The following is an 18,135-nucleotide window of genomic DNA, read 5'->3' on the forward strand; positions in this document are numbered from 1 at the left end:
AAATGTAAAAAATTATGTGTACATAAGTAATAATTATCATTTAAAGCAATGATAGTAAAATATAGTCGTAGTTATAGTTTGCTTTAAATTCAATTTACCATAAAATTAAAAGTGACGTGGTAAATTATTTATTCTTTCATGAATGGCTGTATGTATTTAAAGACTAATCAAATTAAAATTTAATAAATAGATTTAAATCAGATAAATAATCATTTTCGAAGATACCAGAAGTCCATACTTCACTCTTCTATAGCATAAAATTAAAATATAATATTAATTCAGTGCTATAATTCTTTCACATTTATTTACTGTTATTATTTTTATATAGTTTCCATAAAGATTGTGTAAATGTATAGTGATTACTTTAAAAACAAAATGCTTATGTTTTTTTATTATAAAATATTACAATAAACTGTTTAATTAAAGCATATATTATTTGTTCCTGTTTAAAATTAATTTCTGCTTGAATTTTTTGATATTTTTATAAAATTACGTAAGAAAATACAAATATAAACAATAAAAATACACTGTATTTTTCATTCCTACATAAAATTTCATTGTAACATATCACATTGTCCAATTTACAATTATATACATTATAAATGTTATAAAACGTGAATCTTTACAACCGTTTAATAAAGAAGTAAAATACTTACAAGCTCTTTTATTTCATGTAAAGGGAAAAGATATTGAAAGATACCAAAAACACACTCAGAATAGTTTAATACTTTTATAGCAATTTATAAAATAGTAAAAGAATACAACAAAACGCAAAATATAATAATATTATTAATAAATCTATTTTACCATTATTTGTTTAATGCTCATGAATTTTCATTAATTAAACTTGCAGAGATAAAAACTCAGAATACGAATAACAGGGAATAATTTAATGAGTATAGCGTGCAATACTATGAAATTATCTTATTCATTAATCATCATCAGAATCATCAGAATTTGAATCGTTAGGTCCTCTAATAGTTTTGGACTTTGGGGTATATGATAACCATGGTTTTTTATTAATTTCCGACGGACAGTTATCCTCGACTGTAATTGCACCCGCAAGTGAAATTCTGAGCTCTAATGTTTCTGTTGAAAAATCATCACGATTCCCTAAATCGGTAAATCCCACAATGTAATCCTTAGTTTTCCCATTTACAATAATGGCTATTGTAGGGATAATTTTGATCCTTAATCGTTCTGAAAATGCCCGATTTAGATTAATATTTTTAATATTTATATCTTAAAAGTTAAATACGCGGCGTCAACTCACCGGTCAAAAATGGGCATCGCATTACATTTAATTTACAAAATTTTGCTTCTATATGTTTCTTTGCAAGAATTTTAAAATGATGATCTACTATTTTGCTTCTTTCCGAATCATCTTTGTAGAATAAACAGACGATATTCTCAGACTTTTTTGATATTTCAAAAAATTCTTTTTCATCCTGTAATTCTGAATATTCCCCGTGACCCTACAATCATAGTACAATTATAAATTTATGATAATTAACAATTTTATAGCGTTAAAATAATAATCTAAAAAACATTTTACCAATGACAGCCAGTTCTGCTTTTGTTGTTGAAGTAACTTCAATTTTTTTAAACGTTGCTCACGTAATTTTTCAATATCGCTGATATCCAAATTATCTAATTTTTCTATTTCAGCATCCAATTGTTTTTCAACGCATTGCGTTGCCTCTATTACTTTTTGTTGCAATACCGCCTCCATCTTCAATGAAAATTATAATTTTTATTAATGTATAGGTTACATGATACAAACTTAACATATATATAATTTTACTTATTAATATTAGTAAAAGATACATAAATACAATTAGGATCAGTTATTATTACATACATTGATAAAATCATTAATTTCTTTTTAACAAAATTGTTGTTACTACTGCCTTTCCAATTTAACCATACAAGGAATTTTCCCTGTCAGAATTGAATGGAGAAGAGTCGTGACGTCGTGACATATAATGAGAAAGATATACATATATCTATCTTCGTTCCTCTTCAATAATTTTTTCAAATATCGTTACAAAAAAGAAAAAAGAAAAACAATAAAATACAATTTCTAGATACAATAGTTGTCAGAAATTTTATACGCAGTATAATTATGTGAATTTAAATATTCTAAATTGAATTTCATTTCATTGAAAGTCATACATCATGTATAGTGATTGAAGTATTTCATATGTAGATTTAATATTACAGATGTAACGTTACATAAATATATAATTATTATTATATGTTACATAAAGTATTAATGCATATAGAACCTAATTGTATACATAGATATAGACATTAATGGTATAGTTTTGTAATTATTTTATTGCTGATGATTTCCAATTATTTTATTTAACAATTGATGTATATAAAAAGTTGTTTAAAGAAAGGAATAATAATACATCATAGTATTTGATTATTTAAAATGTAATTTATAGATTTGTCTAGTTGCATTAAGTTTTATAGTTGTCGACTTGTTGAACAGTAATGAACATGGCGGACGTAGTATACGGGTAGCTGATGTTTGCTTCGGTACGCGCGTTAACGATTGTTCGAACAGTCGCGTTGACATATTGTGTGGTGTGTGTGTGTGTGCATGCATATGCGTACGTACGTGAAGTAAATTTTAATTAATAAAATATGTTCGAAATTTGTTGAATATGAGTGGAGAAGCGGATTCAGCAGGACAGATCTGCGAGAATTCGCTTACGACCTTGAAAAACGAGGTCGATCCTGAGAAACTTCCTCCAAGAACGATATCTCATACTACCAGAAGACCACGATTCGGTATAGGCAATGTTCCGCTATCGCCTTATATATTAATTGATGGAAAAAAATTACGAAGTTCTTTGGCTTTAAGCAAAAGAAAGTTACCGCGGCGTGTCAGTTTTCCGACAAATGACAATCTCTTGGTTACGGGATATTTGGAACCGGCCAATCCATGGAAACTCGGTGAGAATAATGTCTTCGTCCTTGCATCATCAGTTTTACACTCATTTATCGCTACAACTCCACTTTATTCATTTACTTCTCTTCATTCAGTTGTGCAATTTTTTTCTGATCAGTTTTTAAGATCAGTACTTTATCTTCAGGTACAGCTAACGAATGTTCATGGTATAAAAATTAGGACTGTTACATTGTAATTTATAGAAATCAAAGTAAATATTAGTTCTTTTATTAACGTGTCTATGCAAGGTTTGTAATTTTATTAACATCTGCATTTTTTTTTTTAAATTTATCATTCATTACAACTTTATCCAAAGTTACATTATTATCTACTATGTTGTAAATAATTAATTAAATTCAGAATTCATGCTATATATATATAGTTATTTTTCATACAGTTGAAATTATGTATATACTTTTTCTTTACTTATAGTATTTGATTACTGTTATTATTCATTGTAAAAAACATTGTAAAACAAATGTATACATCTATTGTCATTTATGAAATGTAATATCTACGCAAATATATTTATAGAAGGTGTATTGAATATTGTATTTGATTAGGTTAATTAATTTGTATTTTATATATTTAATATTCTTACTTATGTTTAGATTATCTTATGTCCAGTGTAGTTGTTATTATTATATATTTCTTTAATTATATGTGTTACATTATGCATTTGTATATTTGTACATTTAAACTTCTCAAACATGTCTTATTTAATAATTTATCAATAATACAACTTGGCAATAGCATTTTGGTAATTATTTATTTGCATAGTGGATAATGTATTACTAAGCTATTAGGTTTTTTATAGGTCATGCCAAATACAGAACATTTAAGATTTCACAATGCGAACCATATACTAATTATAAGTTTGATGCAATATTAAAGTATGTACTGTATATAATTAACCTGTAAGTTGTTCTTGAAATATATTTTTTAGCTCTAATTTAATAATTAAGAAGAAAGCATTTAATATCGTTTTCCATCATAAACACTTTTTAATATTCTCCAGTTTATATTTTATTATTAGTACTTTTTTTTTTCAAATTCATGTATCAATGCAATGAGAATTAAAATATATTATTTTTTAAGATAAATTTACGATACACGAAAGTATTTTAATATCTTGATAATTTTTATATAAAATTTAAACACTTTATTTACATTGCTGTATTAATACGTTCTCTGTGGAAATATACATATGAAAAAAGTGGAAGCTAGTTTTCTAAATAAAAAGAAATTCTTAGGTATTAAAAAGAAAATTGATTTTTTTAAACATACATTTCATATTCTTAATAAAGCATACTTGATTCGTACCATAACAAAATGCGAGTAAATATTTGGCTATGGTTCTAAGAGAAAAATGAAGAGTTGATTTCGTCTTGATCCTCTGCTTCCAGGGTCAAATTTATCAACTTGCTTTCTTGTGATAGCGAGGTGAACATTCGATGGAAATATAAAGACTAATTAATGATCAAGTCATTGCTACAAATGAAAAACTTGGTGAGTCACCAATGAACACCGCAGCGAACGTGTTAAAAAAGATTATATATTTATAAAAATAAATATAAACTGAAGTTCAGAATCAAGTTTTTAATATTATATATCATTAGCTATATTTTATTGAATAGGTTTGAGTATATATATATATATTCTACAGTTTTCGCAAAGCATCATTTCTAAGTCATTTACCTCTTAATATTTATAAAATTTTCAATATTCTAATGATATACTGATTAATTGTTTACAGCTGAAAATGTGAATCTTGAAGATTTAATCTTGGCATACAAAGAATCCTGTATAAAACATAATGCAGAGTCTCTGGAAACTGTTATAAGTCAGCTAGAGGTAAAAATATATTTGTTTCAGTATTTTTTGTCTAATATCGAATTAGACAAAGCAGCGTTGAATTTATATATTAATAAAAAACTCATAAAACCATAACAATTTTCTACACAGACTTTAGATATATCTAAAGCACGAAATGAAGAGCTAAATTTAAAAGGGCAGAAATTGAATATTAATCATGCAGAAACGTTAGAAGAAATTTTTAAAAGAGTTCAGTTTAATAAAGTTGATTTAGAAGCCACATTTTTGAATGACGAGGTATATTCTTCAATTTATAATTTTCTCATAAAATTACTTGAATGTTGTTCAATGTTATTTATCACTTTTTCTTATTGTAGACTGCTGTGATATTATTTGATACGATAGAATATTATGAATCTGCAAAACACTTAAATATTTCATCTAATCAAAACATTGGAATTCATGGTTGGCAAGCATGTGCAAATATGATAAGAAAGGTATACGTAACATATGTTTTGTTAACAAAGAGGCACCTGTTAGTTTTAAATATAATCTGTAAATTATTTCATTAATTATACATTGGGTAACTAATGGGAATATCAAAAGTAAAAATGATATTAAATGTGTGTTTGCAGTTTATTTGTTCATTATTCGGTACATAATTAATGCAACTGTTATTTGTCTAGACCCAATGTTTAGAACATCTTGAAGCTAAGGATATAACACTTAATGAACAATACATGAATATCTTGAGTCGTGCATTACCATTAGTCTGCCATCTACATGTGCTTAAATTAGAAAATTGTGGGCTTTCAGGGAGATGTATCATCACACTAGGTATTTATCATGTGATACATTTTGTTAGCTTTATTTTTCACTTTAGAATAATTATCTGATATGTAGTTATGAACGATTCATCTCTATGTATAAACATTAAGGTAATGAAAATTATTAAATATATTTTATATACGTAAAATATATACGAATAGGTATGAAACAAATAGACCGTTTTAATAATTTACGCTTTTTATATGATACTTTTAAATATATACAATTTATGTTAAAGATTTATTAAAACTATTGCATACCGCACTCCCCATTAGAGGGACATCTGTAGCATCTACACCCAAGTACTTTCTTGCAAGTCCTCACCTAACTATCTACCCGTACCAAGATGGGTCTGTCCGTTTCTTGCGAACCATGATGTTTTGCACCGGACAAACTCAAAATAATGGAGACAAAATTAGATGAAGGCTTCAAGGAAGTAAATATAGATGTTGCAGATGTCCCTCTCTACGGGTCTGTATGATTTAATTCCTATTGCGGACTTTGTATCAGTTTTATAATATGATTTTATTTAGAAAATTTTAAAAAGGTGGTTTTTTAAACTGTCGATAACTAAAGTTGTAAATACTATTTTGATGTATAAAAAATAAAGTACTTGTAATCATTTCCAATGAATAAAGAAAATTTTTAACAAAGTAATGGTATGTTTCTTCTAATAGTTTCAGCATTAAAAATGAACACTGGAATAAGAGAACTTTATTTAGCTGACAATAATTTAAATTTATATGATGCAATACAGCTTGGTTCTCTTCTTAGGTTAAATAATCATATACAACTACTTGATGTTAGGTATGTACAAATAAAAAGTAATATTGAAGTGAAAAAACAATTAAAAATTAATAAAAAAATCTTTATCATCTTCAACGAATGTTTAATAACATTTTACATAATTTATTCTGCATTATTATATCTTTCTTCTAGTAACAACATCATCCAAGATGATGGTGTACGTGATATGTTAGAGGGTCTCATCAACCAAATAAATGAAGATAAGAGTGGTAAAGGTTTAAATATATTGGTATTATGGAATAACCAACTTACAAAAAAATCATCTCCTTACTTCGCACGTATTATAGTATGTAATTTTCTATATTGTTATAATAATTCATTTTCTTTTATATGTATATATTGTAATTATGTAACATTAATGCTATTTGTGTATGTGTATGTGTGTACAGGCATTGTCTAAAACATTAGAAACATTGAACATTGGAAAAAATATGTTGACCGATGAATTATTATTTGTTATAAAAGACGCATTGAAAAAAAACCGTATCTTATTACAATTGGGAATACAGGCAACCGATCTTACATGCGATGGAATTGTCACATTATCCGAGATAATTGAAATAAATCAGATTCTACAAGTAAATATGAAGGATGTTTAAAATTATTATGAAGGTGTTACAAATTAATTTCTATTAAATATTTGTCTTTTTTATTATTTTAGAGGATAGATTTACGAAACAATAATATTCAATTAACTGGGATGCAGGCTCTTTGTTCTGCTATGCAAAACAATAAAAGTATTACTAAAATTGATTTGGACGATGAACCTAATACGAAAATAGTAAGTAAATAAGTTCATTATATCTATATATTAGGTGTAGAAATTAATTCGGTGCCTTTGCTTTTTTAAATTAATGTCTTATTTTTAAGAACTTATAGTAATAACAATTATTGAATTTATCGTTATCGATATCATATTTTCGCGCCATTTTTCAAATTCGCAAAAGCGCGGGAAGATATTCGAATTTAAAATAGTAACTAAGAAAGTGTAATATTAAAGGTACCGAATTAATTTGTACACCTAATAAATACATATTAAAAGATTAAGTCACATATTATTAACTTTTTTTTCTTTATGTTAATAATAGGTTGATCTAACCCAGACCTTGCATCAGTACATGCAGTTAGTAGCTGAAATTCGAAGCTGTTGTACAAACAACGAGCAAATGCATACTTTAGAAGAAAATTCCGAAGGTTTTCAAAGTTCATTTCATAGCAGATTCTGTAGTAAAATCTCCCGTAAAATTTCGCTTACTTGTCAAACACTGCCATGTTCTTTATCATCCAAGATTTCGATACAAAAAGACGAATCTGGACGGTCACTGCTCGAACCAAAACGTATTAATGGAGGTCGTCTTCGTTCACCGATTCCTAGTCCATCTTCTTCACCCGTAGTTAGCCCAATACCGAGTCCTTCGCGAAGCCGATTTGTGGTGTCTCGGGTACCAGAAACTTCACGTTCAGCAGATCCCTCAGTATCTTCGTCACCAGTTCTTTCATCCCTTGGATCATCACCTACCTATGTTACTTCTTCTGCAAGTGGGCCATCTAGATTTCGTGTTTCAGTTGTTGAATCAGCAAATGTATCTTTACCTAAACCTGTTGTTACTTCAACAACAACTGATCATACGATTGATATAAATTTCAAAATTACCACAGACGAATCAATCGATTCGGATGACCTTGATAATGTATTTATATCTGAATCAAAAACGAGTAACGATCAAAATGCCAAAAGCTTACGAGATACATCCAACAACGATGTATCTTATTTAGATTCGCAATTAGTCAATGAAACTGGTACATCATTGATACCAGAACGTTCTAACGTAGACGAATTAAATGCAGACGAATGTTTTGTTACGGCAACTATTAAAACTAAATCGAACGACAAAATATGCTCTATTACCATAGAAGATAAAGAATATTGTGATGTACAGAATAATCAAAATACTGTTACAACTCAATTGGAAACTATTATACCGACAGAAAATATAGAGAATGTAGAAAATTATGATGATGAAGATACGAGAAATGCAACAATGTCATGTGTAAATATAAATAAAAATGATACAAATTCTAACTGTACTATAGTAGATGATCAATCGGTAACTATTGATAAAGATAATGTGACAGAAAAGTTAGCGAATACTTCTTTCGACGAGAGTATGCAATTACATTCACAAACAAAACATGATCCGTACATGCAAAAGAGTAGTTCTAATTTAGGAAAGCTGCTCGCACTGTTTCAACATCCTAGTTGCTTTTTTTCCGATTCAACTCCTATTAATCAGCTGAAATCTAAAAATACTTTACAAGGTAGTATAAACAGTATGATGACGCTTGGAGACAAATTTCATTACTACATAAAGGACAAGAAAGATAAAATTTATAATCGTGAAACAGAGGCGTCTTTGATGTCGCTTAAAAATAAATCAACAAGATTTTTCAATCTATCACAAATGCCAAGTTTGCAAAGCATAACAAGCATGGTTCCATCGTTTAAGTTTGAAGGTAATTTACATGATTCTAGACAGAGTAACGAGTCTTACTCGAAGGAAGTAGATTTTTTACTGAAAAAAGATTACGACAGTAATTTAACTGATACAAAAGAAGAATGTAATAATGAGAGCGAAAAGTTAAACGTACATTTGAAAGAACAAGAGATTAGCGTTCCAGATCTAGATAATCAATTAATACCAGAAGACATACGATCAAAGTATCCTGTTGGGATCGCTGATAAAAATATAATATTAACTGCAAATTGCATAGTTTCGAATGTAATTGATACCTGTCATAAAATTGTGAATAGTAGATCATTGAAGCATGTCTCAGATAAGAAAATGATTGTACCTGTACCTAAATCAATAGGTATACCTGAATATTCTGCTTTGAAAGCAGTTAAAAGTGATGTAAAGAAAGATACTATAATGGAAACATTAGAGAAAGTAGATTCCATATTGATAGATGAAGCGAGTAATGAAACTTTAACAAACAGTATTAATTTTACTAGTGATAGCAATTCCTTATCTTGTAGCATAATGTACGGTGTAAGCAAAGATACGCATACTGTAAATAAATCAGACAGAATGCACAGTTTAGTAATATTAAATTTAGATGAGAAAGATAATGTTGAAAATAACTCTACTTTTAATGTAAATAATACGGATGATAATCAGGCATACTTTGTATGCGATGAAAAACATGGATATAGTTCAAACACGTTGAAAGGAAGCGTAGAAAGAAATTCCTCTAATAATTGTTTAAATAACGAAGTTGTCGAAATGCATAGTTTTGATAGTAATAAGGATAAAAATGTTTTTACAGATGTTCATAATATGCCAAGCAATGAAGTAGAAAGAATAGATGTATCTCGTGTAAATAATAGTACGCATTGGAAAGATGCAATTGTTGTAAATAGTACATCTGAAAGAAAGATATCAAATATAAATTGTACTTGTAAAGATACTAATTTCGATTTTAATAATGATAATAACAGACAGTTATGTACTTTGATACTTTATAAAGATATAAGAGCACCAGTAACCGAGAGAATGATACAAATGTTTATTACAAAGAAAACAGATGTTAATAATTTTATTATGGAAAGTACTAGTACAGTTAGAAAAGGAAACATTGTTATGCCTATACCAAAAACGTACACTTATGTGACAAACATTAATAGATCTGTTCTTAGAGATCTGATACGACACATAACAGATATCTCAATAAATGGGAATTTGGATAAAGAAAATATTCCTTCCAACGATTGGCCAGACAATGCTATCAAAGTAAAGACTTCATTTTATAATCAAGCTCAAATATCTTACGCATCTATGAATGTTATGTCTGAAACTTCAGAGGATCTTCATAAAAATAATGAATTTATTAACGTTGAAAACGATATTTCTGTAAATGGTAACGTTGAACAAAGTATGCATTTTCACAAGCGACAATTCCAAGAATGTGAAGATTCGAAAATTGATTCTGAATGTTCTTCTACGTGTGTAAAAGTAGATTCTAATGTCCATTCGAAGAGAGATGTGCCTTGGTTAGAAAAAAATGATACGCAGAATAATTCCTCAGAAAATATTCGTTTGCTCGGTAATTTTGAATCAGCTACTACTCAACATTTAAAATGTACAAATTCAGATGACACAAATGAGACAGCTCATAAATATTTTAATGCAATCAAATGTGCAGTTGCCACAACTATGTGTTCAACGAGTACAGTGAACACAGCGAGCAATAAGACAATTAAAATTATTTCTGATCAGAGTAATAAAATTGCTGAGTCTTCGTCAGTAATTCATGCAACAAGGTGAGTAAAATATATTAAAGGAACATATGTACATTGCATTAAAAATATTTTACTATACAGAGTAATTGTGCAAAACAATTGTTTTATTATTTATCTTTTATTTGATCTTAGTAAGACCCCGGTGGGAATTAATTTTGTTTTCATACATAATAATAATAATAATAAAAGCTTTCTACGCTATGGCACAAATTAATTTTGTTAAAGAAATTCAAATCAGTATATGTTGTGGCATTTAGCATTAATTTACAGCTTAGAGTGAACAAAACAATTCAGTGCAAACCATTTCTTACTGCTATATTCTCCACCTCATTACATTTCATATGGTAAACTAAAAATTGTTAATATTCAGAGTGTAAATTTATAAAATATATTGTTTTGTAAAAAAAAAGAAAAGAAAATAGAACAATAGGCATTTACTAAGAAACGAAAATATAATTATTTATTATAATAAAGTTTGTGTAAATAATGTTACATTGAACTTCATATTTTATTTGAAAAGCAATGCTTTTTCTCTATCTGCTGATTTCAACATTATCTTATGCCTCGCTTGCACTTACAATAATAACTTCTGTTTAACTAATAAAATCATATTAATTATCCTCCAAGATATACCTTAAATATTCATCTCATTTTTGTTTATTTCCTTTTCTACATTGTCCATATAATGCTGAATTTATTTACCAATTAACTTGGAAAAACAATATATTTTCTAGGTGTTAGAAAATTAGAATGAAATTCTGTTTAGAAATTTTATACCATCTGTAAATTTGTAGTAAATGTTTATTCCATATTATGTAATACAGTAAAGTAAATCAGTATTATTGCAATTTACTTATAATATTTGCTACACTTCATAATGCTTATACTAGAATCATATTAATTAATTATTACCATTAATACTTTGGGCAGCTTAATAATTTAAAAAAAAATATATCAGACTTTAGTATTTCTTTTTTATTATATTGAAAGAAAAAACTTACTTTACTGTACTAAATGTTGTCTATAAATTACAAACATTCTTTATAATAATATTGAAAGTATAAAATTGGATAATAAATGTTATTGACATGGTTTTGTAGCACAAAATAAGACAAACGATACCGATGAAGAGGAGGAAGAAGAAGAAGAAGAAGAAGTTGATGATATGGAATTAGAAAGAAGAAGAAAATATATTGAAGAAAATAACAGTTTATATGATTTTAATACTGATGAAATTGACGAACTCGAAGAATTGAAAATGCATCTGGAACCAGAGTATCAACGATACGCGAAATGGAAGATATAAAAAATGTTATTCAAACGTTTATTAAAAGTGGGTGATATTCATATACAATAAAATTTTAGCTATGGAGTTGATTTAAGAAGTGTATAATATGCAGAAAAGGGCAAATAGGTAATTCTTGTATATGTGTCATATAGACAGTTTACTATTAGTTGTTTTCAGCTTTAATTTAAAGCGAAACAAAGAAAATAGAATAATGTACATGATCTTACATGTGTCTATGTAATTTGAAGAAGAAAAAAAAACGTTAGTAAGTGGTTGATTCTAGTCTAGAAAACAATTGTCTATTATATATTATGGTGTGAGTTGAAAATATAAATGTCAAATTCAATTTTAAGATCTAACAATGAATATTTTGATATTTAAAAAACACGTAGTTCAGAATTTTAATTATTTAAATGTGTTATTTGTTCCATTTAGCTTTATAAATAATTTTTCACACAATTAAAATTGTGTATAATGTAGAAATGGATGTATATAATTACAATATTATAATATTATATGTGTACATGTGTGTGCATATGTGATATAAAGAACTAAATCATTGTACTCATGTCTGACACACATCACGATGTTGGTTTTGAAGGGAAAAATTCGAGTCAATTCATTGATAAAAAATATGAAAGGAAAGTATTATTACGATTGCTGTAACACCAGATTTTTATTTATTATAAACAATTTTAAACATCATATAATATATTTTTATTACATATAAGTACAAATTAAAGAATGTTTGACTTAACTATAATCATTATGTACAGTTGAATCTTTGCTGTGCAAGAAAACATACACTTGTTATATTGTACAATCATACTGTTATTTTCTTTAATATTTTATTTCTATAAATTAGTATATGACAGTTATAGAAAAAGGAAAAAAAGTAAAAATCATTGCTAGAGACACAAGAATGAAACTGATGTGATATAAATGTTATTCTATTAATTTAACAACTTATGCTAGACATTTATTAGCACCAGTGATTGATAACTCATTAAATGCTCTGTATCCATATTATGTTTTGTATATAATTTTACTTCTAAAATCAATTGTTATATAGAAAAAGGGGTGATAAAATTTATACGATACGAGACTATAAAGTATTTTGTAATTATGAACAATTTTGTGGATTTGGAAATATTATATAAATTATTAATTTAATGTTTTCTAACATATTTGTAAACCAAATGATCCAAAATCTTTCTAAAAAAAAAAAAAACACGATTATATTTAACCACATATTTTGCTGAGGATTATGACATTTTTTGATAATTCATGAATATGAATATTATTGATAACTTAGCAATGTTAAAAACATGTTAAATACGCTATAATTGTTTTGTATGTATGTATATAATATATGTGCGCTTGTGCGCATTCTGTACATTAAGTTTATATATAAAAACTACATGTGCGAAGATACATTCTGAAATGGATTGCGTATAACTTGTATATTGAAAAGGAATTGAATTTATTAAAGATTTTATTGCATCCAGAAGTGAAGAAATAAAGATTATTTATGGACATGTATTTTAGTAATTTAATCTGTATTTAAATACATATTATTAACAATATTAGTGCATGTTTAAATGTTGATGTAATGTTTCTTATAAAGAAGAATACGTCTTTTTTATATTCTGATGAATATATTGAAACAGTTATAAGTTACTTTTAACAATTTCAACTTTTTGAATATAAATTGAGTTTTCAATTCTTTCAAACAAGTCATATTGTATTTATTATATATAATTGCTATTATTCTTCTTCTTTTCAGTTCTTCTTTTTGCTATACATATATGTATATGATCCTTCTCCCACCTTGATAACAATCTGAAATCGTGCGCGCAGTCGTGTTTCGCATACATACATAAAGGAATTACCCTTACTAAAAGATGCTGATATCTTATTTTAGTTATAAAAAAAATAATTTATTATCTATAAGTAAAGTTCACCCAACGTATATTTGTTAAACATTTAAAAAAATGCATTTGAAAGAAACATAAACTCTCTTAAGTGTATATAGACTGTGAAAACAAAGTGTTCATGTCTTACAATTTCGGAATATTGATCGTGTAACAAAAATAAAGATTTCTGCTTTAAACACGGTTTAACTGTAAAAAATAAATTCCAAAAATAACGATGCAATATTATTCCTTGTATAAAGAAAGCGCGATTATTAAATACTCATAAAAAATCATTTGTCAAATGAAAAATTTACTGTTTATCGCTTAATCAGTGATATTGTTTATTTTTATTTTCTCATTGAATTCGGAAAATTTTTTCGTAAGCTACGTTTTATAACACAGTAAAAGTGTTGGTGGAATTCATAAAGTATCACCAACAGCAGTGTTTATTTGAATATTTATTATTTATATGTGTATTATACCAGTTCCTTGTTTCTCTATAATTTCTTTGAAATGTACAATTGGATTGCTTGTAAAAGAGTGATCGATCAGTTTATTAAATATTGCTTTAGATCCTGATAAATATGATACTGACAAAGCATTCTATTTTTCTTAGTATAATAAGGAATTAAAGTTTCTTAAGGTAAGCATATTTTTATTATATATGCTTTTTAGAAGTGAATAGATTAGTTAAAATAACATCTTAATATATTTTATAGCTTGGATATGGTAACTATGAATTCTGAAAAATCGGCATGTCGCCGTAAACAAAATGAAAACAGTGATATTGGAGGAACAACGGAACGACTTAGAAACAGAGATACTCAAATAAATCAATACAACAATCAAAATGATGAAGCAGTCGACAAATCTCCTAGTAGCCCGACATATCATATCACTGCCTCTTGCGTGGAAGATACACCAAATTTTCTTGTGTATCAGAAGGTAACTATGTCACAGTTTTTAATCTGGATCGTCTAATATTTTTTCAAACCGCTTTATTACTTTACATATGTATGTATGTTTTTCAGATGGAGGATATCGTAGAAAAAATGTCAGATGAAGTTACAGGTGTTCCAGTGAAAACAGTGAAGAATTTTATGACAAAAACACCTTCAGTTTTTACTGGTAATATTCTGACAATTTATTTTAAGTGTTTCTTTTTAACATTTAGAAAGTAAAGTTAGAGTAACTAATCTTTCATTTCTTTAGGCACAGATTTAATATCCTGGATGATGAAAACCATGGTTATAGATGATCAAGGTATTTAAAATTGAGATTTTAATGAACGACATATTGAATTTCAGCTAATTACACGTTAATAATTTGGTAGAAGCACTTCACGTGGCGCATCTAATGGCATCCCATGGATATTTTTTCCCTATAGATGACCACTGCCTTACAGTAAAAAATGACAATACTTTCTACAGGTTTCAAACACCATATTTTTGGCCGTCGAATTGCTGGGAACCAGAAAATACTGATTATGGTATAACAGTTGTTCTTTCGTAATCACTAAAAGAGTTTATAGTCGAAATTTGTATTATAAAAAATGTACAATTTATTTGAAATATTACAGCTGTTTATTTATGTAAACGAACGATGCAGAACAAAACTCGTTTAGAATTAGCAGATTACGAAGCTGAGAATTTGGCTAAATTGCAAAAAATGTTTTCACGAAAGTGGGAATTTATTTTTATGCAAGCAGAAGCACAAAGTAAAGTTGATAAGAAGAGAGACAAATTAGAGAGGAAGGTGTTAGATAGTCAAGAAAGAGCATTCTGGGACGTATACAGACCGATGGTAAGAATTTTAATTGTGTAACATTCATTTTTGTTAAATGCTTTTAATGGTATACAATTACAATATATTATTTTAGCCGGGTTGCGTGAATACAACAGAATTAGATATAAAAAAAGCGTGTCGTACATATAAGCCGATTTCGAGGTCAAATAAGCATTTACAATTAGGTCTAGGTAGTACTCAAATTTCCCCCCACTCAGAGTCATATGCAGCGTTCTCGGTAGAAGCCCTAAATAAAGAAATTGAAATGTTAAAATCTAGGTTAGATAGAACAAATATCAAAGTTTCGAAAGTTTCCGAAGCGTAAGTAAATATTTTATATTTATTATCATGATCAAAAATGCTTATAATATGTATAATATTTTAATTATTTTAGTCTAATTGCATATTTTGAGCAATACGTAGAATATGATCCCTTTTTCATACAACCTGAGCTCACGAATCCATGGATATCAGATAATTCTGAAATGTGGGAACAAGAGAAACTAGCGTATGTATATATTATCATTTTTTTTTTATTGTACTGTAATTTTCTTCATATTTTTAAAATGAAACAATTGATTGCCTGTAAAATAGAAAAGAAGTATCTACGAGAAGAGTGAAAAGATGGGCTTTTAGCTTGCAAGAATTGTTGCAAGATCCTGTTGGTAGAGAACAGTTTATACGTTTTCTGGATAAAGAGTTCAGCGGTGAAAATCTGAAGTGAGTATACCAATAACTGCTCTTTTTAATTCAACTATCATTACAAATGTAAAATATGAAACTTTGTACATAGATTTTGGGAAGCTGTTCAGGAATTGAAAGCGTTACCACAAAAAGAAGTCCAAACTAAAGTAAATGAAATCTGGAATGAATATTTGGGTTCAGATGCTAGTTGTCCAATTAACGTTGATTCTCAGTCTTACGAGGTAACAAAGAAGAATCTACAGAAAGCTGATCGATGGTGTTTTGACATAGCAGCGGTACAAATTCCAAGCAAAATATTTTTGAAGCTAAAAAGATTCATTAGAGTTTAACTATTCTATAGAAAAATTCGAAAATATTCTATCCTGTTGTTCAATTTTAGGCACACGTTTATCATCTGATGAAAAGTGATAGTTACTCGAGGTATCTTCGCTCAGAAATGTATAAGGACTATCTCAATGGCTCGAAGAAAAAGGTCAATATATCATTGATAAATTTATATTTAAGTATATTAAAACAACGCTGATTACTAACGTAACGACACATTATATATTTACGTAATTATTATTATTCTGATTAAGATTTGATTACTCTTTATGCTAATAGCTCGATTTATGCGAAATTAGTATCATATTTTTACATTACCATTTTTCATCAGTGTCATTTGGTCATTGTCATCGTCATCGTTATCGCCATACGTCATTGTCGATGTGATTATAATTATTATGATAGTTAAAATTATCATTATTATTATATTATTTTCTTAAACATATGTTTGATACATTTTATATTTTGCTTTGCTTTATACATTTATATTTGTTACATTATGTATTCAATATTTGATATTTCATAAACAATTTGATCTCTAACCTGATTTTTATAACATTTTTTTTTTGACAGATTTTTTATTCGTGTATATTTTCTTTCTTTCAGGCATTCTTCAGCCTTTTGTTAATTCGGCTTTTAACTGCAGCCTTACTGCCAACATTGTATGTATCACTTAGCTGCTTTCTCTTGAGTACGACTAACAAATTTACTAACTTTTTATTTCATTACCCTAATGTCACTATATTATTCTTTGTACTATGAATGCTTTTAACAATGATCTTGTATTAACAATTTTAAATATTGAATACTAAATAATACTACATTACTCCTATGATTTTTCTTCTATATGCCAATCTTTCATTTGTTTGGGACCGTGTTTCATTTTTATTGGTTTAAATAGTTAACAAAATAACATTTCTGTCGATAGTATGAAGCGATAACTATTATCATTACCTCTACCCTCATTGCCACTTCCATCATCGTCAATAACATTGCAATCATTGTCATGATTAAATACGTTTACTGTGTTGAAGTAGAAGAATTTATCCATGAATTAAACTATGTATTTTGTTGAATTATTTCAGACGTCGGTAAAAGGTATTCGTTCTATTGTGTCGTTCAGTGGACGCAGGGATACGGCTACTTCGTAATCGCTACTGCATAAATTTTGTCGGTTGTGGAGATTTTTCGAAATTTCGTGTTAGGTTTTCATTCGTAAAAGAATTTCGAGAATAAAACTGTATCTCATTCTTCATTGAAGTAAGTATTGAAATACTGTTCAGCACAATCAGATTTCTTTATATGTATGTGTATCCTTTATTTTTTACCTATTTAGTGTATTAAGATAATTCTTGAAGAATTGAAATAAGTTTTGTAAATAATTTATTCTATAATGTGTTTCATC

The 18,135-nt window shown here is 27.6% G+C and overlaps 3 protein-coding genes across 8 annotated transcripts; 2 read left to right on the forward strand and 1 right to left on the reverse strand.

The window, feature by feature from the left end:
- Positions 1-725: 725 nt before the first annotated feature.
- Positions 726-2,023, reverse strand: LOC117608870 (phosducin-like protein 3). The gene is made up of 4 exons (XM_034334596.2): positions 1,862-2,023; positions 1,556-1,732; positions 1,274-1,475; positions 726-1,200 (listed from the first exon to the last, which is right to left on the reverse strand). Exons 2-4 carry the CDS (start codon positions 1,730-1,732, stop codon positions 932-934), a joined length of 648 nt encoding a protein of 215 aa, XP_034190487.2. The 5' UTR covers positions 1,862-2,023; the 3' UTR covers positions 726-931.
- Positions 2,024-2,465: 442 nt separating this feature from the next.
- LOC117608843 (uncharacterized) lies at positions 2,466-11,956 on the forward strand. Of its 2 annotated transcripts, none has more exons than XM_034334496.2 (11): positions 2,466-2,967; positions 4,719-4,816; positions 4,928-5,074; positions 5,155-5,274; positions 5,464-5,614; positions 6,283-6,412; positions 6,545-6,698; positions 6,802-6,990; positions 7,074-7,193; positions 7,501-10,733; positions 11,813-11,956. In XM_034334496.2, exons 1-11 carry the CDS (start codon positions 2,676-2,678, stop codon positions 11,820-11,822), a joined length of 4,644 nt encoding a protein of 1,547 aa, XP_034190387.2. In that variant the 5' UTR covers positions 2,466-2,675; the 3' UTR covers positions 11,823-11,956. The 2 variants fall into 2 exon arrangements, with proteins under 2 accessions (XP_034190387.2, XP_076545603.1); XM_076689488.1 differs by lacking the exon at positions 2,466-2,967 and adding an exon at positions 3,128-3,210.
- A 1,888-nt stretch (positions 11,957-13,844) lies between these two features.
- Positions 13,845-18,071, forward strand: RSG7 (regulator of G-protein signaling 7). 5 transcript variants are annotated; one of them, XM_034334534.2, is made up of 13 exons: positions 13,847-14,559; positions 14,636-14,861; positions 14,948-15,044; positions 15,129-15,179; positions 15,250-15,405; positions 15,496-15,719; positions 15,796-16,022; positions 16,096-16,209; positions 16,296-16,421; positions 16,495-16,681; positions 16,786-16,878; positions 17,337-17,392; positions 17,816-18,071. In XM_034334534.2, exons 2-13 carry the CDS (start codon positions 14,643-14,645, stop codon positions 17,823-17,825), a joined length of 1,560 nt encoding a protein of 519 aa, XP_034190425.1. In that variant the 5' UTR covers positions 13,847-14,559; positions 14,636-14,642; the 3' UTR covers positions 17,826-18,071. The 5 variants fall into 5 exon arrangements, with proteins under 5 accessions (XP_034190424.1, XP_034190422.1, XP_034190425.1 ...); XM_034334532.2 differs by lacking the exon at positions 17,816-18,071 and having other exon boundaries at positions 13,864-13,953; positions 14,533-14,559; positions 17,337-17,660; XM_034334533.2 differs by lacking the exon at positions 17,816-18,071 and having other exon boundaries at positions 13,845-14,559; positions 15,253-15,405; positions 17,337-17,660.
- The last annotated feature ends 64 nt before the right edge of the window (positions 18,072-18,135 follow it).

Source organism: Osmia lignaria, chromosome 8 (assembly GCF_051020975.1).
Source record: "Osmia lignaria lignaria isolate PbOS001 chromosome 8, iyOsmLign1, whole genome shotgun sequence".
Taxonomy (NCBI): Eukaryota; Metazoa; Arthropoda; class Insecta; order Hymenoptera; family Megachilidae; genus Osmia; species Osmia lignaria.

Bases quoted from the DNA above. Each gene is read 5' to 3' on its own strand.
- RSG7 (XM_034334531.2), top strand. From the start codon at position 14,643: ATGGTAACTATGAATTCTGAAAAATCGGCATGTCGCCGTAAACAAAAT. The intron at 14,862-14,947 runs GTAACTATGTCA...TATGTTTTTCAG, and splicing joins ATTTTCTTGTGTATCAGAAG to ATGGAGGATATCGTAGAAAA. The intron at 16,879-17,336 runs GTCAATATATCA...TCTTTCTTTCAG, and splicing joins TCAATGGCTCGAAGAAAAAG to GCATTCTTCAGCCTTTTGTT.
- LOC117608870 (XM_034334596.2), bottom strand. From the start codon at position 1,732: ATGGAGGCGGTATTGCAACAAAAAGTAATAGAGGCAACGCAATGCGTT. The intron at 1,476-1,555 runs GTAAAATGTTTT...CTATGATTGTAG, and splicing joins AGCAGAACTGGCTGTCATTG to GGTCACGGGGAATATTCAGA. The intron at 1,201-1,273 runs GTGAGTTGACGC...GGGCATTTTCAG, and splicing joins GCGATGCCCATTTTTGACCG to AACGATTAAGGATCAAAATT.
- LOC117608843 (XM_034334496.2), top strand. From the start codon at position 2,676: ATGAGTGGAGAAGCGGATTCAGCAGGACAGATCTGCGAGAATTCGCTT. The intron at 5,275-5,463 runs GTATACGTAACA...TTATTTGTCTAG, and splicing joins GTGCAAATATGATAAGAAAG to ACCCAATGTTTAGAACATCT. The intron at 6,699-6,801 runs GTATGTAATTTT...ATGTGTGTACAG, and splicing joins CTTACTTCGCACGTATTATA to GCATTGTCTAAAACATTAGA.